This window comes from Homarus americanus, unplaced genomic scaffold (assembly GCF_018991925.1).
Source record: "Homarus americanus isolate GMGI-L3 unplaced genomic scaffold, GMGI_Hamer_2.0 scaffold25483, whole genome shotgun sequence".
Taxonomy (NCBI): Eukaryota; Metazoa; Arthropoda; class Malacostraca; order Decapoda; family Nephropidae; genus Homarus; species Homarus americanus.
Genome location: NW_024726235.1, coordinates 1,354,142 through 1,380,319, shown reverse-complemented (window position 1 = coordinate 1,380,319; position 26,178 = coordinate 1,354,142). Strand labels below are relative to the sequence as shown.

Genomic DNA, 26,178 nt, shown 5'->3' with positions numbered 1-26,178 from the left:
GCGGCGCTAAAGAGGTCACCTTATTATACAGCAGTTGTTGGTGTGGCATTGATTCTTGATCTATACACGATCCACCATGAACTTCTTTACACACACAGACACACACACAGACACACACACACACACACGTCAGTATTTCATGTAAGTGTGTTTTCAGATAATTTTGTTGAATATACACAAGCCGTAACTGAGTCATGTTCAGATGTAAGTTTATATACCAAGTGTGTGTGTGTGTGTGTGTGAATTAGATTTTCTCACTAACCATATTAAATTCGCATTAAAATTCTTACTTAATTTACCTTCTACACCTTAAGTCAGCATGAGGTATGTGTGACAGGAGGGGGGGGGGGGAGGATAAGCTGACACCAAGAAAGATTTCGTCACTGTTGCCTCTCAGACCTTCGTAACAGCAAGTTAAGTCTATTTAGGGGTCAATCGGATTATTTCCAAAAGGTTGTGAAATTTATAGAGTTTCTTGGTGTGAGGTGATGGTCAGTGTGTGAGGTGGGGAGTGAGGGACCTGTGCCACCATCTACCTGTGCCATTATCTACCTGTGCCATTGTCTACCTGTGCCACCATTTACCTGTGCCACCAACTACCTGTTCCAGCTCAAGCCACAACAAAACACTTGGTTAACTCAACAGAAATAATGTAGTGACATGAACAGGACACAGCCTCCTACCCCCGCCAGGTGGATATCGCAAACAACCACTAACAAGATCATCATACACAGTCAAGGTAAAAACATAACATACACAGGTAACATCTCACTAACACCTACTACACCTCACTTCATTATTCGTCTGAGGTAAACACCCTAATTGTGTTCCATCTCACTCAATTCTTCTTCATCAGGGACGTAATAGGAATCAAATTGAGTTGCTTAGTCAAGGAAAACTGCGAGATGAGTGAGGTGTTTGACGGCCATCACACCTAATGCATTACTCTCGATGTGAAAATTATAAATATTACTTTAAATTTAACGTCTATTAAAGTCAGGACAAGCAGATGTTACCAGATATTACTAACAACTATCCAGGGAATTTAAACAACAAATGAAAACATAAACATGACTTACTTGTCCCAATACAACACTGGAATTGATCAATATTACCAGGATCTCAAGAGTACAGGTCGCTTCTTGCCCGAGTCGTTAAGAACACAGTTTCATAAATGGGTCGCTTCGAATACAGATCCGTAAGTCGTTTCATACAAACACACACATTGAAGAAAACTGAAATATATACCATAATAACAAACTAATCCACTTCAACACAATATAACGTAAACTAAGAAAAAAATACAATAACAACTCGTGATAATGCACTGGCTGATAAAGAACGACTATCACCACCAGCACACGACCTGACCACTGCTACTGTAAGGTCGTCCCTGCTACACTTACAGCTACTGAGGGTGAGGAGGATGAACAGCAGAAGGACCAGGAGGGAGGGGAGGAAATCTACATCAGATCGTAAATATTGAAGGTATGGTGATCAGTGGTTGACAGAGATGGTTAGGTAACTTAGGCACAATGTTGTCAGTAATGAATGTGTTGTCAGTGAACTACAAAACAAATCTAACCTACTTAATATATTGTTAAACGAAAGAAAAACATTACTTAACGAATAATTTCCTTTAACCGTAGTGTTTAACGAAAGAGTAACTTATAACTAGATTCTATATAGTGTTTAATGAAAAAAAAACTAGATTAATGAGTGTATGTACTTTAACCGTAGTGTGTGTGTGTGTGTGTGTGTGTGTGTCATTAAAGATACTGTATACTGTATAATATTTTTTTTCAATGACTGTGTATTTATTATTATTATTATTATTATTATTATTATTATTATTATTATTATTATTATTATCACATTTTTCGTTACTTTAATAATTTTACAGAACCAATTACTATTTCTTCATCTTTACGGAACTACCACCACCACCACCACCACCACCACAACATCAACTAATGGTAAGGTCTTGGCTGTTGTGTTGTAACGACCAAGACAGTAGTTAAGGTTGTTAGTTATGGTTGTAGGTTAGTAACTTCACCCAACCACAACTATAACAATTAACTAAATAATCCCATCTATATATTAGGTGAAGCTTATAAGGTAGAATTACAGAAGAGATAATTTCTATTTACAAACAAACTGGTATTTATATAGTAACCTAATGTAACCTAACCTAACCTAACTCAGCGACTCCCTTAATAAAGTAGAACACGTTACATCATTTATGAATTAATTTACACTTAGTTATGGCGATAAAAAAAATGTTTTCCTTATTTGATAATTATTTCAGCTGTGTTTTCATCTCTATAGGACGATTACACACACACACACACACACACACACACACACACACACACACACACACACATTATATAAAGTTTGGTATAAAACTAAATATATGAAAAATTTAACTTCGAATTATTTTTTTTATAAATAAGGAAATACAACTATGTAATACTAACTAATAATTACCGCAATATATAATTTTTATAGACTTATATAGTTTTTAAAAGGGGATATATGAAGTTTTATAGTCGTTGTAAATTATATGAAGCAAGACTTAATTATCTGAACAATCGAAGGGCCTTGTTACATTACTACAACAACTACTAATACTACTACTATACGTCATCGGCTATCAATACTGTGTCAATTACTGCCAGGTGTAGTTGATATCAAGACCATGGAGAAATTTACCGCCTATAGTGAGGATATACACAAGCATACGTCTAACCAATACACAAACACAACTCGCATACTGTGGGTGTAGTGTGAGGAGACATGAGCCCAGAGATTTTTTTAACCCAAGAAATAACACACACACACACACACACACACACACACACACACACACACACACACACACACACACCTGGCCAATCTAAGTATTACCTTGGTCAATACCTGCCACTACCTCTTGCTATAACACTAATGAAATAATAAAACTCGCCTTTCTGTTTTACCTGGAGACTACTCTTAATATGAACTAATATATTATAATGTTCAAATATATATAATATCTATGTATATCTGGCAATATTTCACACCGTTTTAATATTACTAACAAACATTCACACACCGTAAATGTAAAAAAAAAAAAATAAATAAATTAAACATGGATATTTTTATTTACGGATTAAAGTTCAAGTATAAATAGTCTAGTTTTTCAATAGTTTAAGAGGTAAATATTTCAAAGACCTCCGCGTCGACGAGTTAACTCCCTGAAATGTTTAGATTTTCTCCGATTAATAACTTAACGCGTGTGAGAATATCATTACCTAGCCGTCTTGAGTGATGCGACAACATTATAACCCGTATTAGTTCAGGTCTTAAATACGATAAACCTACAGACACTTCATATTAACTTATCCCTGACATGGCTGAGGTCTGGAGGGAATAAACTTGATATTTTAATTAACATAGAACTTAAAACAAAAATTTACATCTATATATATTTAAATTTAATAAGAATTATTTAATTTACCTACAGGATAAAAATTAATTTACTCGTAGGAATAAAAAATCTGAATTTATTGTATGAATGAAGGTATTTGTGTTTGGAATAATACAGCAAATAATGATACACAGTACAGTACTTATTTCATTATGTGTATAGTGGTAAGTAGGTGTATGTCTGAAGTATCAATTAAACTACACACCACATCCACACCCACCGCCGCTACTACACCCATGGAAGATAGAGAGACACACACACACACACCCCCCCACACTCTCCACTTCACCCGTGCCGCCCTTCATGTTATGTATATTAAGCAAACGGTGAAGAAAAAAAACAATATTAGTCTTTTATATATTCAGAATTGATTGTATTTTATTATATATATTTTTTTCCGTAGGTGATATTGTAGGCGGTTAGCATGTTGTGGTGATGGACAATGGTGAAATGCTAATATGGATCTGAGACGCGTTTCCTCTACAATGGGTTCACTTCCAAGCTAGTTTTTGCTGTCGTCTCCCGCCATACACACACACACAGTGGCCCCGGGGAACTCTCTCTCTCTCTCTCTCTCTCTCTCTCTCTCTCTCTCCGCGCACACATTTATACATACGCCAGTGCTTTACTTTGCATGCATATACTCGCACAAGCACAAGCACACACATACACACGTACGAGCATACGACCATGTTGTAATATACACAACGCAATCACTGGCGGTAAGCGTTCATTTGCATACATCCAGTACATTCTTATAAAACATACACACATACACAAAACAGGAGATACACATAGATGTAATAGAGCTTATAAAACCACGCACTGACAAATGCATGCACGCACGCACGCACACACACACACATAATAACCCACACATGCACTCAACCACGAACAGACTAAAAGTTGTTGATGATGATGATGGAGGAAAGGTGAAAGATGATGAAAACAGAGAGGTAAGAATGTCTTCACTATCAGGCAACAACATGATACCTGCAGAATAACTATCACAGATTTTAATTATTTTTTGTCTCTTTTTAACTGTTTTAACACACACACACACACACACACACACACACACACACACACACACACACACACACACACACACACACACACACACACACACACACACACACACACCAGAATTACATTTTAATTCTGTTAGGATAATATTTACTATACAAATTCAATGGTTTATTTCACTAGTAAGTATTTATGAGTTTTTCTGACCTATATGACATTAAAGATTTAGTTTTGTTTTATTAATGTAACTGTAGACTTATTTAGAAATGTTTTCTTATATAAATGAAACTAAGTTATATATGAATGTTTTCCTCTATAAATTAAACGGTAACCTTAATTGTGATTTGTTCTTATATAAATTAAATGACACGTTAATAATATCTGTCCAGTGGAAAAAATATATATAAATTATTATATATATTTCATAATAAATAAAGTTCGAATATATTTTTTACGTCACATCATTAAAATAAATAAAATTACTTTGACTTTTGTTAACATAAATAATTACAGGTATCTGAAGAGTATTAAAGAGAAAATTAATTATATTTATTACACTTTTAACATTTGGAATGGACTAGTTACTATTTTTTCTCCTCACTTAACTACCCTATCTATATGGAGGTACATTGTAACTAGCAGCAGATCACACAGGTACAGTATAGTCCTCCAGCATAACTATCCTTCTCTCACTGTCACTCTACTTGTTACCTCATGAATGTTTTACTGATTTTAGTATAAATTTATAAGTATATAAATGTTTACTATAAGATGTTTGTATGTTTGTTTCTTTGATCATAAATAAACACATTATTTTTTTCTACCAAACAAAATATTTCACACTATGTATGTAACTGTCTATAAGGTAGATAATTAAATTGTTAGTGTAATTATATAGTTAGTCTAGATTGTTTATAACTATCGTATGTGTGTGTGTGTTGGTCAGCGTCGATGTGAGAATATTGTAATGCATTATCATCATTTAACCAGACAGTGTTGACCACCTCACGTGTGTCGCCTCTCACACAGCTGGTCTACATCATTACAGTACGTATAAGCTACCTGGAGGGCAGCAACACACAACAACTGAGGCGGGATCTGTGGTACGTTTGTTTGTGGGTGAACCGCTGTTGTGTTCTCCGGGACCTGTGTTACTTAACTGTGTGTTCCTCCTGACGCCGGCTCCTGACACTATGCTCAAGAAAACTGACAGTGACTACACAGAGCTGTTTTGAGTCAGTTATTAACCATGAAAACTGAAAATATTTTAGAAAATCTAAAACAAAAGTATAATACACGACACGACCAGCGAATATTTTCGTCTCAATCGAGAAACTTGAGCGAGTACAGATACAGACTGTATGATACAGGTACTGGCGGTGTCAGCCACTGTACACGGAGTGGTGTGTCTGGGTGACGGAGGAACACTTGTGTGAACCAACAGTCGTGCCAACACTCACACCACCACCACACTCACGTCAACCTACACCAGGTAGGTCGCCCTTACTCCTGGGTAGGCCTGTTGTAGTAGGCTGGCCTGCAAGTAGGGCAGGCGTGCAGGCCTCCTGCAAGCTCTTCGATTCCCTGCCTGTTGGCCACGCTCCTTGCCTACTGCAGTGTAGAGGCCGGGCAGGTCAGTGCCAGTTGACACCCACCAAGGGCATGGTGGGGGCAGGGGACTGCAGGAGCGAGGTCAACGGGCGTGGTGACTGAGGGTGGGCCTGCACGCTGCTGCTCCTGGTGCAGGCCGCCCTCACAGATACTCCTGCAGGCGGGTTACCTTGTCATACCACCAGGCGACCTCACGACGCCGTCGTCTCCTCGAATACGTGCTTCTCTACACTTAGTCTCATTAGAAATCACGCTACAGGACTGCAACAAATCACAAAAATGTTGCAACCAGCGCGGTTGCGGTTGGCTCGCTAGGCTTACGGCGTGGACTGAGCCTAGAGCGTGGGGCGGCCTGGCAGCCCGAGCTAGGAGGCCCACACCGCGCACTCACCAGCCACGCACACACACACCCACTCCAAGCGCCCTGCAACACCACCACCACAACACTTTTTAAAAACCCACCTATATACATTTAGTTCATATGTTGACCAATTGGCTGCTCCAAAATAGTGTGGCGTAATGGTGTGGCAGCGTATGCCGCCTTACAGTCCACTGGTATAGCACTATGCAAGACCACACTCACTCACATATCACCCCGCCACTGCACAGTACATAGCTTTCCACTTGTTACTACGCCAGACACTTTTAACATTAACCCTTTTCGTGGTTCTCGGCCTACTCCAACCCTTCATTGCCAGCCCGTCATCAACAACGTCACATCCGTAGGCCAATGGTAGGCGGAGCACACACTGCCTTGTCGTTCATTGGTGCATTTACAGGAAACGTCACCGAACGCTTTGCACAACCAACGTTGTGTATGGTGACCAATGAATGGCGAGCCATGGCAGGGCGCGCGCTGATTGGCCGCCTCTCTCGGTGACGTCACTTACCTTGAACTGATGATGCAACGGAGAGATCAGCCAATTAGAAAGCTGGAGTGTTCCTCCACATGGATGCGTTGCCTGGCGACCGTATGTACATTTAATTTGCAACTTTGGTAAGCTGTAACGTTTGAGGAAAGTTACGAGAGACGTTTGTGAGTGTGAGTAGCGAGTGCTGGGGAGGGGTTATGGAGGCCGCTAGAGGACCTACACCCAGCACCTCCGACCCACCGACACTCAGCTATTTTAACCCTTTGGTGCCGGGGACCCCCGGCGCTCCTCCGCCCGGTTAGGCCTACAGTGGCCGCTCCCCAGCCGCCTGCTGTACCGTCACGCACCGTGCTCTCCACTCCTACTCCGCTCCATGCACCATATTAGGGTACACCTCCTAATGCTCCGTCATAAACACCAACAACAATAATCTTGCACTGGTAACCCAAACCTGCGACCAGGCCGACAAGTATCTTACTGTTCATAACATTAGTGCAGACGACAGGAAGTGATCGGAATGTACACCAGATCTTTATACTGTCTCTGTCCACCAACGTCTTCTGAGGTGTGTGAGGTGAGGTAAAGAGTAGTGTGTGGTGCAGGGGAGGCAGGCAGGTTGGGGGAGGCAGGCAGGTAGGGGGAGGCAGGCAGGTAGGGGGAGGCAGGTAGGTAGGGGGAGGCAGGTGGGCAGGGGAGGCAGGCAGGCAGGTAGGGGGAGGCAGGGTGGGGAGGCAGGTAGGGGAGGAGGCAGGTAGGTAGGGGAGGGGGAGGTGGGGAGGCAGGTAGGTAGGTGGGGAGGCAGGCAGGTAGGGGGGAGGCAGGTAGGTAGGGGGAGGCAGGTAGGGGTACAGGGGTGGGGGCAGGTAGGTAGGTAGGGGAGGCAGGGAAAGCAGGTAGGGGCGGGCAGGCAGGCGGGCAGGCAGGGGGATAGACAAGGGGAGGCAGGGGGATAGACAAGGGGAGGCAGGACGACTCTGCTAAACCTATCGTCCCCCCCACCACAATTTTTTGCCGCTGCAGTGAGGCTCTAGTCAAGGTCTACTGGCTCGTCCCTGTCCTCACGCTGGCCAAGGCTTAGGCTTCCACACACACACACACACACACACACACACACACACACACACACACACACACACACACACACACACACACACACACACACACACACACACACACACACACACACACACACTCCTTGCTTCTAATCATACATAACTTCTTACAACCAATATAGAGAGAGAGTCATCACTTCACTGACACTTTTCAACACACTATACAGCTTCTATAAGACTTAACCAAAGACACACACCAAGAGGAGATACATCTAAAAGAGCTATACATGATCTGCATGATTTCTATACAGCGTTAAGCCTAAGGGAAGTTCTGGGTGCACCGGCGTCAGGAGGGATGACTGAGGAAGGCGGCGGCAGAGGGTCAGTTACCGGGAGGCTGTCTGCCATACAGGTCCATTAATCGGCAGCGGCAGGTTGTGCATGACGGATGGCAGTTTGTGTGTTGTGGCGCTGACAACATTCTTCGTCCGCTCGTTAGCATAGCATCATCCGCTGCCAACACGTACACGCTGTTGTGGTCACGCGCGTGTACATTGTTGTTATGCATCTGTGTACACTGTTACAGCTGTGGATACTGTAGTCATGTACTCCTAATGATGTCAACGGCATGTACATCCTCATGACAACATCACTGTACTGGTGATAGTCAGTTTAATAACAGTGACACCGGTGACAACATTCAGTGGTGCCAACAATGACAGCGGTGACAACGTTGACGACAGTGGGGAGGAGAGGGTACAGTCAGAGTGAGCAAGAGTGCAGTGCCCCCCCCGCCCAGCAGTGTCGGGTACGATGGTAGGCGTCGCCTCAATATGTCCTTGATACCCTGGATCACCCCTTTCCTCCCCTCCCTCACAGTACATGCTCTCTCTTCCCTCCCCTTCCCTCCCCTCCCCTACCCATCTTGCACTTAATCTTCCTTTGAATCATATAAGGAGTTACAACATTTCTCCCTCCCTCCACTAATTCCCCCTTCACTCATCCACCGCTGCTCATCCACTCATCCATTGCTGCCCATCCACTCATTCACCACTGCTCATCCATTATACAAGTGGCAACACCATATCAACAACAGAACCCCCACACACACACACAAATATCCCTTCTGCACCCCCAGAGTTGCCCCCTCTCTCTCTCTCTCTCTCTCTCTCTCTCTCTCTCTCTCTCTCACGCACAGTTGTCAATCCCTTCAGTGAGGCAGATCTAAATATTGGTTAACTCTTAAAGTGTACATCCTGTGTTCTTCCTGGTACTGCTGTCATCCTTCTTCCTCCTTCTCCTCCTCCTCCTCCTCCTCCTCCATCTCCTCTTTCCTCTTCCCTCCTCCTCCTCCTCCATCTCCTCTTCATCCTTTCCTCCTTCTGTTCCTCCTCCTCCTCCTCCTCCATCTCTTCCTCCTCCTCCTCTTCCTCCTCCCCTCCTCCCTCCTCCATCTCCTCTTCATCCTTTCCTTCTGCTCCTCCTCCTCCATCTCTCTTCCTCTTCCTCCTCCATCTCCTCTTCATCCTTTCCTCCTTCTACTGCTCCTCCTCCCTCCTCCTCCTTCCTCCTCCTTCCTCCATCTCCCTCCTCCTCCATCTCCTCCTCCTCCTCCTCCTCCTCCTCCTCCCTCCCTCCTCCTCCTCCCTCCTCCTCTTCATCCTTTCCTCCTTCTCCTCCCTCCTCCTCCTCCTCCTCCTCCTCCTCCCTCCTCCTCCTCCTCTTCATCCTTTCCTCCTTCTGCTGCTCCTCCTCCTCCTCTCCTCCTTCTGCTCCTCCTCCTCCTCCATCTCCTCCTCCTCCTCCTCCTCCTCCTCCTCCTCCTCCTCCTCCTCCTCCCTCCTCCCTCCCTCCTCATCCTTTCCTCCTTCTCCTCCTCCTCCTCCTCCTCCTCCTCCCTCCTCCTCCTCCTCCTCCTCCTCCTCCTCATCCTTTCCTCCTTCTGCTCCCTATGGATGTGCCACTATCCTCATCCTCCACCATAAGCATATACTACTGTCACCAGCCACCATCATCCTCCTCTTCCTCCACCCTCAAACACCTTAATCATCAAGGAGTCGCCACTCGAGTACATTCTTCAAGTAGTACCTTCACGTCCTGTACTTGCAGCTGCTGGCCATCCCTAACACGAGGAGGAGGTGAGGTAGGGGGTAATGATAAAGGTGGCAGTGTAGTTCCTCCGAGCACACCTGCACATTACCTGTTCAGTTTATGTTGCCTCGTCACGGGGCAAGTGATAAACACACACACACACACACACACACACACACACACACACACACACACACACACACACACACACACACACACACACACCCACACCCACACCCACACACACACACACACACACACTCTTTCCTTGAATCTTTCTCTGCTTTCTCTTCCTCCACTCGTTTTTCTTCCCCATTTTATCTTCCTTCTCTCTCCCCTCTTTCCTTCCTTCCTTCTCCACTCTCATTCTCTCCTCCTCCTCCCCCACATAGGATATATTACATAACAATCCCACTTTACCAAACTCATAATATTGGTTTTCATATCCTAAGTGACTTTATAATATCCATAGTGACTCGATAAACAACAACATTAAACACTATAATCTCCTTTGACTTATATATATATATATATATTTATGAAGTTTATGTGGTGAATTGTGTGTCTTGGTAAGTAATAATAAAGTACTGTTACCCCCCACACTTCTATGAACAGTACAGCATTACGACGCCACCAATTTATCCTATACCGTATATGTATCATTCCACACCAACACTGCCGCAGTAACACACCTACGGCAACACACTCCCAACATGACGGCTGCAGCTGAAGGAAACACTACCACAGTACTGTACTGTCTCCTGCACATACTAGCGACCCTTAACAGAGAACAACCACACATCAACATTCTCACAGCTACACGACCACAGTCTCCCTCATACACCTATCATCTGGCTGGACCTTTCCGACCAAAAGTGACCAGTCGACTTTCATGTTGCAATCTTTCCCGGGTGGTGCACGCCAGGCCAGCTTCCCCGACCGTATGCGTCACTGCTGCCAGCCCTCCACGCCTCTGCTCGCGCGGAACGTTATGTTAGACCTACGCTGCCAGCCACACCACTAGCGCCACAAGGCACCACTACTGTTGCTTCATACTCCTCTGGTCAATCTGCGTCACCTACCTCACATACATTGTAATTTCTAAACCTTTATGGAATCAGAAGGACGCGGGAGGCCACGGCATCCTCCTCCTCCTCCTCCTCGCTGGCTCCGTCAACACGGATGAAACATATGCCTCAGACACTTGGAGCCGCTCCAAGACAACACATACCTACGTATCACCCGACAGGAAGAGGCGGAGAGTCGCCTGTACGGCTTCGGTAAAACGTGCCTAGGACCGTGTATGAAGCAGGGACGGTGACGCCACCCGCAGGTTACACCAAACCTCCAACATGGAACACCTGAGCCTAGTGAGGGAGTACAGGTGTGGTGCTCCATCATGCTGACCCACTCTGGTGTCCCACAGTGGCTAAAGTGATCACTGAGTTATATCACCGCTGTGTGTGTTTTCAGCCAAAATTTTTCACCGGCAACTGAACGTGGATCATGGACCCTATGACCCGTCAGGGGCAGTGTGGATACAGCTACTGTGTATCAAACTTACAGTGCACAAGGAGGCAGTATGGCCGGCAGTGCCCTTCCCATCTGGGTAGGGGTGAATTGGACGCAAACCAGAGACCTATAAGACAGGAGGCGAGCGCTCACACCACAAGCATACCTGCATTCATAGAAATCTAACCCAGAGCATCACACAATTATAGTAGTCTGTAGTTCAAGGTGCACTACGACACCGTCCTTACCTGAAGTAATGTTAAAATACTGTACAAGGTCTTGACATAGACTGACTTTACAGAGACTTGCACGAGGACCCTGGCACTACCCGGTGGCTGCTGCACACGGACCTTGGCACACATTACCTGGGCATGAATCCAGTCATGCCACCTTATAGTAGCCTTGGCAGTGGGTTGTTGGCGGCCTCCACTGGTGCATAGCCTGGCGGCGAGCATCTTACTACCTGGTGGCGAGCATCTTACTACCTGGTGGCGAGCATCTTACTACCTGGTGGCGAGCATCTTACTACCTGGTGGCGAACATCTTACTACCTGGTGGCGAGCATCTTACTACCTGGTGGCGAGCATCTTACTACCTGGTGGCGAGCATCTTACTACCTGGTGGCGAACATCTTACTACCTGGTGGCGAGCATCTTACTACCTGGTGGCGAGCATCTTACCTAAGCTACACAAAAACCAACAACTAACTTAACAAAAAAAAACATTAACACAATCATCAGTAAAAGAATAATTTTGCAGAAATCACTAAGGTGTGTGTGTGTGTGTGTGTGTGTGTGTGTGTGTGTGTGTGTGTGTGTGTGTGTCATGCTACCCGGAAACACCTAAGAATTACCTGTCCTCCCTTAATGGTGGCGCCTCGCTAGATGATAAATGACCGTAATTCATAAATCATACCTGGTCATCGGTTTCTTCGGAAGACACTCTCGAAATCTTGTGGAATAGATCGGAACAAATTACTCGCTTGTGTTCTCGAGCAACACTAAGAGGTGAGCCGAGTCTTGTGTTCCCATTATACAACACGACAGAAGACGAGTTAGTACTTACTGTTGTTCTTTCTGGCATTTTCCTCGACCACGTTACGTACCTGCAAGAGACAAGTGTCGATTAGATAAAGATTGGTATAAAGAGAGAGAGAGAGAGAGAGAGAGAGAGAGAGAGAGAGAGAGAGAGAGAGATTCATCTATAACATGATATACTCCACCACCAAGGCACTACTACGTGCGTCATGTGTCTAATATTATCACAGAGCGAGAGAGGAGCGGTAGGCCTCACCTGTGCACTAACACTCACACCCGTTCACACAGCCTCGCCCACTCACTCGCTCTTGTCACTAACTTAATGTTGCTAGCTATAAAAAAACCTTAGCAATAACAACTACTGTACGTGTGGTGGCGTGTTTATGGTCAGCCATGAGTGGGTTACGAGCTGGGAATTCCTCGGTGAAAAATGTTCTTTGCAGTCAAACCTATACCGAGTGAGTGGTTCTCTACAGACACTTTATACATCCAGTTTATAGTCGATAGAAAACTGACTGAATGGTTCAACACATCCACCTCACATCTTCCACCCCAGGCACTGAAAACTATTAATTACTGACGTCAACACTGCAGACGAACACCAGCAACACACTGAGACGTTATCGATAACACAACCCGCACACCTCAACACTCGGGTAATATATGGCAAGTAACCTGAAAAACCATGGCGTATATTTACATCAGAGTGCACGTAGTGGCGGTAGCGGCCACGCTTCAGTGACCAGGTGCGGATAGGTACAGGTGCCAAGTATTGGAGGGGATGTAGGCGGCACTGGTGCCAGCCAGGTGCGCCACAGGTGCTACTCCTACACACACCTGTACGTACATAACTATATGCATATATCTATACACATGTTCATACGAACACATATACACACAGATAGCATGTGTCACAGCGGCAAATGATAGATGACATTGCACTAAATATAACAGATATACAGTAAAGCAATGCCAGGTATATTAAACTACAACAGGTGACATAACCCACAACTGGCACCCTGACCCACAACCAGGAACAAGAGTTACCAAAGGTAAGGTGTGCCACGGGACACAATACTCCGGTAAGAAGTAGTGCCACCCGTCAGCCGTCACACACCAGTGTAACACAACTGACACTGTGCCAGACACGAGAGAGACGTTTGTTTTTCTTTATCTTTTTCTTCCTTTTTTTTCTTATTCTCCTTCTTCTTCTTCTTCTTCGTCGTGTCTTAAACTCAGTGACATACATAATGGTCGTCGACCAGGTGCCATTAATAAGACGTCATCGACCAGGTGCCATTAATAAGACGTGGTCGACCAGGTGCCATTAATAAGACGTCGTCAACCAGGTGCCGTTAATTAATAATATATGGTCGGTCCGTTCTAAAGTAAGTCAACAAACAACACGTCTTTATGATTGGATGAGGCGAGAGATGAACCCTGAGGGAGATACTACATCATGAGGGAGGGAGGGGGAAGACACGCCACTACGAGGGAGAGAGATACGCCACCATGAGGGAGAGAGAGATACGCCATTACGAGGGAGGGAGGGAGGGAGGGAGGAAACAGCTTTGAGGGTTTTTATCAAAGGCACCGAGAAGGGCGTTTTGTGCCTACTTCTGTACTGTATCATGGCACTGTGTACTCCGGGTGACCAATTATAGCAAGAACATATGCACCGATTATGTTTTTACGAGAGAGAGAGAGAGAGAGAGAGAGAGAGAGAGAGAGAGAGAGTTATACTGTGGTGTAGTACAAGGTCAGTATTTGAGCCACTCCTGTTACCTATAGCCTCCCAGGGCAACTTGTACACCTGTCCACGCTTAGCTAACCTCTCCATACTAGCAATGTGTTCACCTGTACGCCTCGCCACACCAGCAATAAGCAACAATTCGTGGAAACAGACAAATTCGTATTACAAATGGTGAGTAGCGGAGGTGACATTAGCCCTGAGAGGCACTTATTGGCCCTGGGAAATAATGTTTTTTTTTTCCCTCCTAGATATTTTCCCCCGAGAGAAGTGTGATTGTCTTGAAGGTGGTGTAGACCGGATGTGACGTAACAAGGACAATTTTTATCATTTGTCAGTGGCGCCGTTTAGGTAAGGGAAGATATTGTATTATGTTGTAAAAAGTGGAAGGCTCTTTTATTTTGTTATTATGATGATTGAAAGTCATTAAGAACAGTACTGCCATCACCACTACCACCATCAACAACAGTACTGTACTACTACTACCACCACCACCAGATCAATAGCCTACCTGGCCACTGTACACGCACACTACACTCCAGGTGTACCCCGCTGTACTCAAGTGTAGGTGTGTCATGTGGTGTTCACTACATAATGTTTGTTCACTCCAATATGTCAGCGAAAGTTCGTTCAACTGGTGTTGTTCAGAGGTAGGAACACACACCCACTCTAACCTCCACCTACATGTCCCACCCTCCACCTTTTGTATGGAGTTGACGGTAAAATAAACAAGAGGGAAATTAAAGATTGTGTGCAGTGTAGTGCCGGCAGGAAGGGGGGGGGGCGGAAGTAGTAAGAAAAGAGGAGGGGGGAGGGGGGTGAGGTGACGTAAGACGCCTGCAGTGCAGTCATTCATCATGATAATTCCCAGAGGTTGGAGCTGGCCAGTACTCCCCCTCCCCGGCCCCACCCACCCACTACCTCGTCGAGCGTTCCACTACCTGATGAAACACCAGCAATTGTTAGTCTATCTTTTTTTTTTATCAAAGCATAGTCAACAACGATGATAGATGGTACAGTACTCCAACACGACTGGAATATATTGCTTCAGGAACAACTGGGACTCAGCCATAACCACAACATGATTTAAAGATTCAATAAATCTTGTTTATCAAAAGTAAGATTCCTCCTTGATGAGCTTTATAAGTACGAGCTATATGAATGAAATCTAAGACAAGAGCGGTGAAGGCCACTCACCCAGTTGCCTTTCATCAGCTCACGTGCGAGGTGCTGCCTTGTGCGTCTGGCAGCGAGGCGGGCGGCAGCGAGGGCGGCAAGAATGCAAGGTTGCAACTCCCGTGTTTTGATATGCACTGCTGGCAAGTTGATACTGATGCCAGACGTCGCTATTCCCTGACTCGCGCCTACCACTTACTCAGATAAATTTCTCTATACTCAAAGACACGCGTAATTAAACTGTTGTACCACCAGCAAGAAGGAATAACTGTGATGGCTAATATAGAAATTTTATTCCAAGTAGTGCAGAGAAATTTCATATAAAAATACCCAAGAATTACATATCTGGCAACTCTCCGTTGGCAACCAAGTCAGAAGCGAAACGGCGTTTCTGTTTACTTGCGCTGCCAGCCATTGTGTGGATCTTGCATGCGTAGCGACGTGAGTCAACGTGACGCTTACACTCTGGGGGTTAATGACACAATGCTGCTCAACCCACAAGAAATACTACATAAGTATTTGTGGAGCATACGCCACAGCGGGTCCTGCTGTTACACCTACTGGACGGTGTGAGGTAGCCTGCCCCTGCACCACCACCACCACAACAATATCACGACTCATCATTCATGACCTACCTTAAAGATATCTTATCACACTTTCTGAGCCAATAAAGATAATCACGGAACAAATATGCACTTAGCATTTTTGTAGGACAAATTTAAGCCATTATTGGACGTAATGTACAGTAGTTGTTAGTGCTTCATAATGGAGTAGAAAGAAACATTTTGACCTCACTGCGTAAATAACTGGCTTAACATATATTTATACCCTATATAGCTTAAGGAACCCTCATTACCCTTCCTCTATATGTAAACTACTGTACCTGCCCTTAGCTCCTACACCTGTACACATAACACGACAACAGGCCGCCCCTCCACCCCAGCCGTCTTACTTTACATTTCTCTACGTTCAACCTTTGCTAATTTTCAGTCCAAATTAAAAACTTATTTATGGTGTCTTCCTGCTTCTCTCTCAGGTCATCAGCTGAGTTAATTACACTCTATGGTTCTGTGTCATTAGTAACATTTACATACGTTCGGACAGGTGTGGGGAGGTGGTGGGTGTGGGGAGGTGTGTTGATGGTAGGTGTGTGGAGGTGTGTTGGTGGTAGGTGTGTGTGGAGGTGTGTTGATGGTAGGTGTGTGCGGAGGTGTGTTGATGGCGGGTGTGTGTGGAGGTGTGTTGATGGTGGGTGTGTGTGGAGGTGTGTTGATGGTAGATGTGTGCGGAGGTGTGTTGATGGCGGGTGTGTGTGGAGGTGTGTTGATGGAGGGTGTGTGTGGAGGTGTGTTGATGGTAGGTGTGTGGAGGTGTGTTGGGGTGTGCGGAGGTGTGTTGATGGTAGGTGTGTGGAGGTGTGATGGCGGGTGTGTGGAGGTGTGTTGATGGTAGGTGTGTGGAGGTGTGTTGATGGTAGGTGTGTGGAGGTGTGTTGATGGTAGGTGTGTGAGTGTGTGATGGTAGGTGTGGAGGTGTGTGTGTGTGGGAGGTGTGTTGGTGTGTAGGTGTGTGTGGAGGTGTGTTGATGGTAGGTGTGTGGAGGTGTGTTGATGGTGGTGTGTGGAGGTGTGTTGATGTGGAGGTGTGGTGTGTTGATGTGTGGAGGTGTGTTGATGGAGGTGTGTGTTGATGTGTGGAGGTGTGTGTGGAGGTGTGTTGATGGTAGGTGTGTGGAGGTGTGTTGATGGTGTGTGGAGGTGTGTTGGTGGTAGGTGTGTGGAGGTGTGTTGATGGTGGGTGTGTGAGGTGTGTTGATGGTGGGTGTGGAGGTGTGTTGATGGCGGGTGTGTGGAGGTGTGTTGATGGTAGGTGTGTGTGGTGGTGTGTTGGTGGTGTGTGTGTGGAGGTGTGGTGGTGTGTGGAGGTGTGTTGATGGTGGGTGTGTGTGGAGGTGTGTTGATGGCGGTGTGGTGTGTTGATGGCGTGTGTGGAGGTGTGTTGATGGTGGGTGTGTGTGGGTGTGGTGGGGTGTGTGGAGGTGTGTTGATGGCGGTGTGTGTGGAGGTGTGTTGATGGGGTGTGTGTGGAGGTGTGTTGATGGTGGGTGTGTGTGGTGTTGATGTGTGTGTGTGTGGATGGGATGGTGGTGTGTGGAGTGTGTTGGTGGTGTGGTGGTGTGTTGTGTGTGGAGGTGTGTTGATGGTGTGTGTGTGGAGGTGTGTTGATGGCGGTGTGTTGTGGTGTGGCGGTGTGTTGATGGCGGGTGTGTGGAGGAGTGTTGATGGTGGGGTGTGGAGGTGTGTTGGTGGTAGGTGTGTGGTGTGTTGATGGTAGGTGTGTAGAGGTGTGTTGGTGGTGTGTGTGGAGGTGTGTTGATGGTGGGTGTGTGGAGGTGTGTTGATGGCGGGTGTGTGTGGAGGTGTGTTGGTGGTAGGTGTGTGGAGGTGTGTTGATGGCGGTGTGTGAGGTGTGTTGGTGGTGGGTGTGTGGAGGTGTGTGTGTGGTGTGTGTGATGGTGTGTGTGGATGGTGGGTGTGTGGAGGTGTGTTGGTGGGGTGTGTGGAGATGTGATGATGGTAGGTGTGTGGAGTGTGTTGATGGTGGGTGTGTGGAGGTGTGTTGGTGGTGTGTGGAGGTGTGTGGTAGGTGTGTGGAGGTGTGTTGATGTGTGGTGGTGTGTGTGTGTTGATGGTGGGTGTGTGGAGGTGTGTTGGTGGTAGGTGTGTGGAGATGTGATGATGGTAGGTGTGTGGAGGTGTGTTGATGGTGGGTGTGTGGAGGTGTGTTGATGGTAGGTGTGTGGAGGTGTGGAAGGCGGCGTAGCACAGCAGCTGGGCGTGGAAAATGGTCATTATACAGCAGCGCAGCAAGACGGTGGGTGGGTGTGGTGCTGTGGCGACGGTCCAGTACCTGCGTGCGGCGGTGTGACGGCTGGCTGGTCCTTCCGCACCTACACATTTACCGCTGCCGCTGCTAATGACCACCAACGGCCGCCACTCCGTTGCGGTCCACGTAAATACAACACCAATAAGATAGGTGACACAGCAATTGCGGCAGCGTGGTCAACAACAGCAGAAACAGCACTAGAGATAACTTAACAGCACCGTAGAACAGACCGTGCAGGTAGCAACAGACCGTTGAGCAACAGTACCACTGTAGAGAAACAGTAGCGCCAAGGTAGAGTACAGGAGACACGGCTGGTACATAGACGGCACTACACAGCCACAGACAGGACAAGTGTGTCTCAAGGATGTGGTCGCCACCCTCACATTGTCAGCTACAGTTGACATCAGGAGGAGGGATGTGGTAGCCTGTAGTGTGCGAGGGCGGGGGCAAGACATACAATACCAAGTTAAGCTGTCACGCGTGGAGGGACAACCACTGTAGCCCACGGGAGTTTCTCACTACAGTAATCTTCAGTGTGCACGAGACCAGACCATCAGGGCTGACAGCCTCACTGATGCAGAGTAACTGGTGCAAAACATTAAAGTGACGGAGGACGAGCAGCAGCAGTAGCCCCGCGTGTACAGCAGTAGTGGGGAGACGGCAGCGCTGCAATGGGCCTACACGCGAGGGTAATTACCAGAGGAAAGGGGGTAAGTTAAGGTTATAAATAATAACAGCTGATTCACCGCCCCGGGCACGACCCTCCCCAGTTGCCAGCTACTAAATAATGGAATAATTACGATAACATACGACCCACTTCACATGCATGTTAAGTATTGGTCTGAGGGTGAATTCAACTCTGTATTCCAGGGACGGGAGTACTGCTGGTGTGGTGTGGTGAGTGTAAGGCAGGTGGAGGCGGCGGCTAGCTAAGGACACCCTCCACTCCTCCACCACTGCTGGCGGCCCTCAGCCACGCCGGCGAGAATGGTTGACAGATTTTACCATATAGTGAGAGTATAATGTGTTGACGCTCGGTGAGGGAGGGCGTCTCACGGCTCGTCACTGAGGCGTCCTTCCAACTAAAGATATGAATTATCTCAGTAAATTTGACTGAATGTGATTGAGGAGAAATGCAAATGTGAAACGTCATATCTACCCTGAGCTATATAAAGACCCTCTCTCTCTCTCTCTCTCTCTCTCTCTCTCTCTCTCTCTCTCTCTCTCTCTCTCTCTCTCTTGTAGGGCACACAGTCCTCACGACCTTCTATGTCGCTCACGGCAATGTCAACCACTGAGGTGCTGGGGGCTGAAGGGGTAACTGGTATCTTCACTGGGGTTAACCTGACACATGTATACCTGTCTCTCTCATGTGTCCCCCACTATCCCCTATATGTCCCGCCCCCCTTACCCCACTGTCTCCTATGTGTCCCCCCTCCCCTACTGTCTCCTATGTGTCCCCCCCTCCTTCACTGTATCCCCTGTGTACCCCCTCCCCTGTCACACTGCCTCCCATGTGTCACGCCCTACACGCAATGTTGGGCCAGACTGTGATTAATGAACCACATGTCCACACAACACTGTCTTTCTCTCCCGATGAAATGTGTTTATCTTTCACTGCTCTCTATCTTTTTTTTTATCGGTGTACCCCCCTCTCCTCTCTCTCTCTCTCTCTCTCTGTCCCTCTCTCTATTTATCTTCCTCTCTCTACCCTCCCAGACATCCACACCACAAACACCAGAACATTACTCTTTATCCCCTCGAATATCCAACAACCTAGAGATGCCTTTAGACCTGTGAGGAACCAGCCAGCAGAAGGGAGGAACAAGTGAAGGCCTGAGAGGCTTAAGAGAGAGCCAGCCAGCAACCAGGGGAGATGTATGTGTGTGTGTGTGTGTGTGTGTGTGTGTGTGTGTGTGTGTGTGTGCGTGTGTGTGTGCCCCATGCCCACGCCCGAGGCACACTAGCGAATCATTCTCCCTCCTCAACTCTGTGGAATGCCAAGTGGTTAAGTCTCTAGGGTTGAGTTGTCCTACAATGAGAGAGAGAGAGAGAGAGAGAGAGAGAGAGAGTGTTGGTTACGTGAGACCTTATCTTACTAGGTCACAACCCAACCTAATATAATCAAACCCAACTATTTTGATTGGCTCTTTGAAGATTCGAGCCCATTAAGCCTGGATAGCAGTTTAAATGGGGGGCCTCTTGAGACTAGGGCCTATTGGGACTGGGGCCTATTAAGACCAGCCAATGAGGCAACGCTGCACATTTCCACCTTTAAGTGACCATATTAGGGGGAGGGGGTGCCAGGCTCTCTCGGGGTCTTTGAGTGCCATGGGAGCAGAGGTTAATACAAGGCGCGGGCAGCAAAGTGATAGATGCCTTTAAATTTGGCTATACTGGTAAGTGACTCCACGCCCCCTAGATCCCACGCCCTTGAACACACACACACCTGCACTCATCAACCTCTCCTCACCTTGCCTGCAGAAGCCCATAGGCCAGATCAAAACCTGTACATGATCCTCCTGAGGGTACGTCTACGGCAGCAGCCACGTCAGGGTCGAGACGCCCCTGGCATAACCCTGGCAAGTTGCATTACATCACTGTAGTGGCTCCCGGAACTAAGAGATTATTAGTCGATCCATTGTCAGTTGAAGCTGGATTCTTAAAGGTTCGTATGTTGAGTCTTAATTCCTCGTAAGGGAAGGTACAGAGGAGAGAGAGAGAGAGAGAGAGAGAGAGAGAGAGAGAGAGAGAGAGATGCTACAGTGACGACAAAAATTATATATTCTGCGAGTATATCTGATTAGTATGGCCGACCAACAAACCAAGTGGCGGGACACCTCATGTAAAACAGTACTCCTCGCAGATGCCAACTTGTATTAAGAAAAAAATAAAAACAAAAGAATTCATAATTAACAACAAGATACAATCACAGTACATACACACACACAAAGATATTTACATTCATACATATATACATACAATATACCAACAGGATTACAGAAAAGCCAGCCATTTGAATCCCTAGAATGTTTTACAGAGAATATAATAGTGAGTATAGGACCCCAGCTGTCACCTTGCGGTACACCACATTAAAACAAGAAAAAAATGCCAAAATTTCCGAATGTCGGGTTTACTTTGATAATTTGTTTTCATATATTTTGTTTTTTTCTCTTCCTTGTGTGTGTTAAACTAAGGAAAGGTTGATTGATGTTACTTGAGTGATGTTTAAATGTACTGTGAACGATGTTTACTGAGACGTAGAGACGAAAACAAAAATACTGCGAGACGAGAAGATATTAAAGTAGCATAAATGATAAAAGATACGATAAAAAAAAGAGAGAATAAAGGGATCAAGTGATGATTAGACAACCTAGTTTATTTCACCCTAACATAACCTAAGTAGTGTTAAGGTGTTTAATCATCAGGTGAAATGAACTGGGGTGTCTAATCTTCACATGATCCAAAGACAATAAGATCCCTTTCACCACACCTGTCGATGATTTGTGACGAATACTTTAATAACAATAAAACACACGTTAATTAGGTTCCTGCAGTAAAGGTGAATATTGTGTCTCATTAACCACCAATCATTAACTTGACATCATGTAGTGGTAGTGATGTTGGTGATAGGGTTGGAGGCGGTGATAGGGTTGGTGGCGGTGATAGGGGTGATGGTGGTGAGAGGCGAGGAGTCACACAGGAGGACAAGTGAGGGAGGAGGACCTGAGGGAAAAGAGGGTGGGGAGGGGAGTGAGGGGCGCTACGTCACCCCCTACAAAGGCTGTACAATAACCGGTCTCACACAAAGGGCGGCAGCAAGCACCATACAAGACCTGAGGCAGCACCCACACCCTCAGGGGACGGGGTGGGGAGGAGGGGGGGGGGTCACTGCACACAACGACCTCCACGTCACCACCATATCCACTCCTTGGCTCCTTCCTTCTACAGGATACACACCCCAACCTTCAGGTCACAGGGGGTTGGGGAGTCACCAGAAACCCAAATGTCATGAGATTTGGGTCCTGCTTCCTGCTGGTGGCTACTGTAGGAGGCGGTGAAGTAGTAGTACAGCATTATACCAACCACTGTGCCTCCTCCTTCAGTACTGACCTTTCTCTCACCCCCCCCCTCCCCCCTTCACCCCCCGGACCATTCACTCTCTCCTTCCCTCACACGCTTTCTAAACTTTTCTAACCTTTAATCGCTGCTTTCTCCTCTCTTATTTATTATCTCACCCTCGGTTTAAAACTTCCTTTCTCACCCTTCTCTCCCTCTTCCTCCTCCTTATCATTCCCTGGCTTCTTCTCTTCATTTATCTTCCTTCCTAGTTCCCTCTTTCCCTTCCTCCTTGCATTATCTTCCCTGTCGTCTCTTCTCCTCCCTGTCTTTCTATGTCCTCCAATCTTCCCTCCTGATATTACCAACAAATCGATAACAAAAGCAACGCATTTATTATAACTGGGGGAAACAAACAAAATAAAACAAATAAATGACATACTCGTAAGTAGAAAAACAAAAACAAGAAAGTACATCACATTTTAAGAAGTTTTTTTGTTTTTACAATTGTCGATTATGAAATTACAAAGAGGGAAAGTTTTCTTTACAGGGGAACTCACGTCATTTAAAAGCATAGTTAAGAGAGTGCCAGCTGTGTTGCTTCGTGACCTATAGTGCCAATGCGGGGAAAAAACAAAATCGGAAATTCCTAGTACCTGAGTGGTGGCACTTGGTCTGAGAGGGCCAGCCAGTGACTTCCCGGTACAGGTGACGAGAACAAAACATTCCGGGTAAACACGTCCTTCTGGTTTACACGTCATTCATCGCTCGACAGTGTCAGTGACTATTAACACGAGGCCAGTGACTATTAATCAAAGAAAGTGCCTATTGAAGGGGAACATGAGGAGTGAGGGGAACATGAGGAGTGAGGGGAACATGAGTGAGGGGAACATGCGGAGTGAGGGGAACATGATGAGTGAGGGGAACATGAGGAGTGAGGGAAACATGAGGAGTGAGGGAAACATGAGGAGGAGGAGGAAAATGATGAGAGGAAATATGAGGAGGAGGGTGAGGAGGAGGAGGGGACAGGAGGAGTGAGAGGAACATGAGTAGGAGGAGGGAATACAGGAGCATGAGAATGATGAGGAGGGGAACATGAGGGAAATATGAGAGTGAGGGGGAACAAGGAGGAGGAGGGGAGAATAGAGTGAGAGGAACATGAGGGAGTGAGGGAAACATGGAGGGAGTGAGGGGAACATGAGGAGTGGAGGAGGAGGGGAAGAAGAGGAGGAGGGAACATGAGGGGAAATGGAGGGAGGAGGGAAACATGAGGAGGAGGGGAAGGGAGGACATGAGAGGAAAAGAGGAAATATGAGGATGAGGAGTGAGGGGAACATGAGGAGTGAGGGGCTGAGAAAAAGACAGGATTCTGGACTGAGTTTCATTGACACATTGGTGATGGTAATACAAAGTTGAGAACACACACACACACACACACACACACACACACACACACACACACACACACACACACACACACACACACACACACACACACACACACACACACACACACACACACACACACACACTTCAATATAACAGTACCTGGACATCACCTGTAATTACTAGACTTACCTTTGATAATGAAAGTCTCCTTCATCTTATGGGTCAGCATCAAGAGCCTCACCATGAGCCAAGTGGCGCCTCCTCCCTCTTCCTCCTCTGTCTTTCTTCCTATCTTCTTTTCTTCCTCTCTCTCTCTCTCTCTCTCTCTCTCTCTCTCTCTCTCTTTATGTTCAGAATCGCGTTTTATTTCCACCCAAACAGAAACTTTTTTGTTATTGGTTCTAAGTAGAGTTTATATATTAATCCATATGGTAGATACGTGAACTATCTTGACTCTGTGTCATACCTGAAGTACAGACAGACACACACACGTCAAGCATGAGGTTGAGGTGGTCGAGGTTTGTAGTTGTTGAGGTCAGTTGCTGAGGTTTGGTTAGGTTAGTATATGAGGTTTGTATGTTGCAAGATGATGATATATCCTGATGTGCACAAGGTAAACATTAACACAGGCACGGGGGCTCTAGGTGGGGGGGCGGGGGGCGTAACAGTGAACTTCCGCAACACGCCCACAGTTGTTGGTAACTCTTGGCAACAGTGTTAAAACGCCACACCTCACTACACTCACATTACCAAGTCACTTGTTCTCCTGGTGACGTCTGTCTTCACTCACTTGGTTTGTATGTTAAGAGATGTCAAGTTTATAGTGTGTTAGATGCGAGGGAACTCAGGTGGCTAGACCGTCGGGGACATTCTGGCGACAAGAATGGTTATAATTTGTACGTCTTCAAAGATTCATAAGAAATAATGATATGGAAATACACTGGCGATCATTTATACCGATGATATTAACTACTGCACTGGAAAAAGAGTGAGGTGAGGTATCTAGCCCGCCTCGCTGGAGTCCATCATGACGATGGCAACACTCAGTTGAAGTCTTCAACAAGCGGGTTATGTTGCAGTTGTTCCTCGCTGTTGTTAAAAAAGTGTCATAATCACACATTGGCCATGATTCAAGCGGCTCTCTTACTGTTAAACATGGCCACTGGGCCGGCCTGGCCTCACACATACACTCCGTCAGCAGTCAAGCCTTGAGTAACGATAAACACTAGATAAGGATTTCCGGCCATGTGTCTGGCAGGACTGCTGCACCAACTCCTTCACGGGACACCACCAGTATTACCAGCAGAGCCACGACCTGTGCCTGGCAGTGTGGCACGCTTCACTGTGGAGGAGTGCAGTGTTGCACGCCATATAACACCGAGGAGATGAGGTAGCACACTTGCAGGCTGGCCGCTGAGGCAACAGGGGAGGGGGGGGCGATGAGAGAGAGGTGTTCATCCCTTGACACTCGGTCCTACAATGTTACACGGGCCGCTAACCTACCACACCAGCACCCGCTAAACACACTACACCGTGCCCGCAGCCATCCTCAGCTCTCTGTGGCTGTATTGATCATGCAACATGTGCAACACAGGCTAACACACAAACGTACGCACTCACATTCCGACACACGTACACACACACACACACGCCGACCGCCTACTCTCGCGGTAGTATCGTGATCACTTATCAGCGTTTTGTTTGTGATGTAGGAAGGCACTACCACTCTTCCTACCACACACATCTGATACAGCACATTTTACTGCAGCGGTGGGAGGTGAATGGGGGTAGAGAAGGCGGCGTGGGTGAGGTAGAAACATGGTGTTGTGAGCTGTGGTTGTCAAGAGGTCTGGCGATGACCGGCACCCACATAGCGCTGGAGCTGCCAGGCCCCGCCCCCACCCCATCCACGGCCGCCACATTCACTAGCTCCACCTGATGGCTCACGCTCTCCACCTGCTCCACACTCTCCACCTGCTCCACTCGAATTAAACAAAACCTACTGTACAGATGTCTGCTGAACACGTAGTAATACCAAGCTCAAGAGTAAATCGTACGCCAGGTAGACAATACATGGCTAAAATAAAGTTTACTACGTCACACTCTGGTCGCTCCATTCATGCCCAGTTGTAAACAAACACCACCTTTAATGCTGTAGTGAGGAGAGTAAAGGTACACACGCTGTCTGTGAGCCATGCACGCACGCACGCACACACGTAACATGATTATGGTACTAAACATTGCA

General features: G+C 46.5%; 1 protein-coding gene across 1 annotated transcript in view; it reads right to left on the bottom strand.

Annotated features, from left to right (window-relative positions):
- Positions 1 to 25,499, bottom strand: part of LOC121865407 (protein bric-a-brac 1-like) — a 61,603-nt gene extending 36,104 nt beyond the window's left edge. The window contains exon 1 of the mRNA XM_042364774.1: positions 24,123 to 25,499. Within this exon, the coding sequence (XP_042220708.1) occupies positions 24,123 to 24,177 (55 nt within the window). The 5' untranslated portion in view covers positions 24,178 to 25,499. The remainder of the gene's footprint in view (positions 1 to 24,122) is intronic.
- Between the last annotated feature and the right edge of the window lie 679 nt (positions 25,500 to 26,178).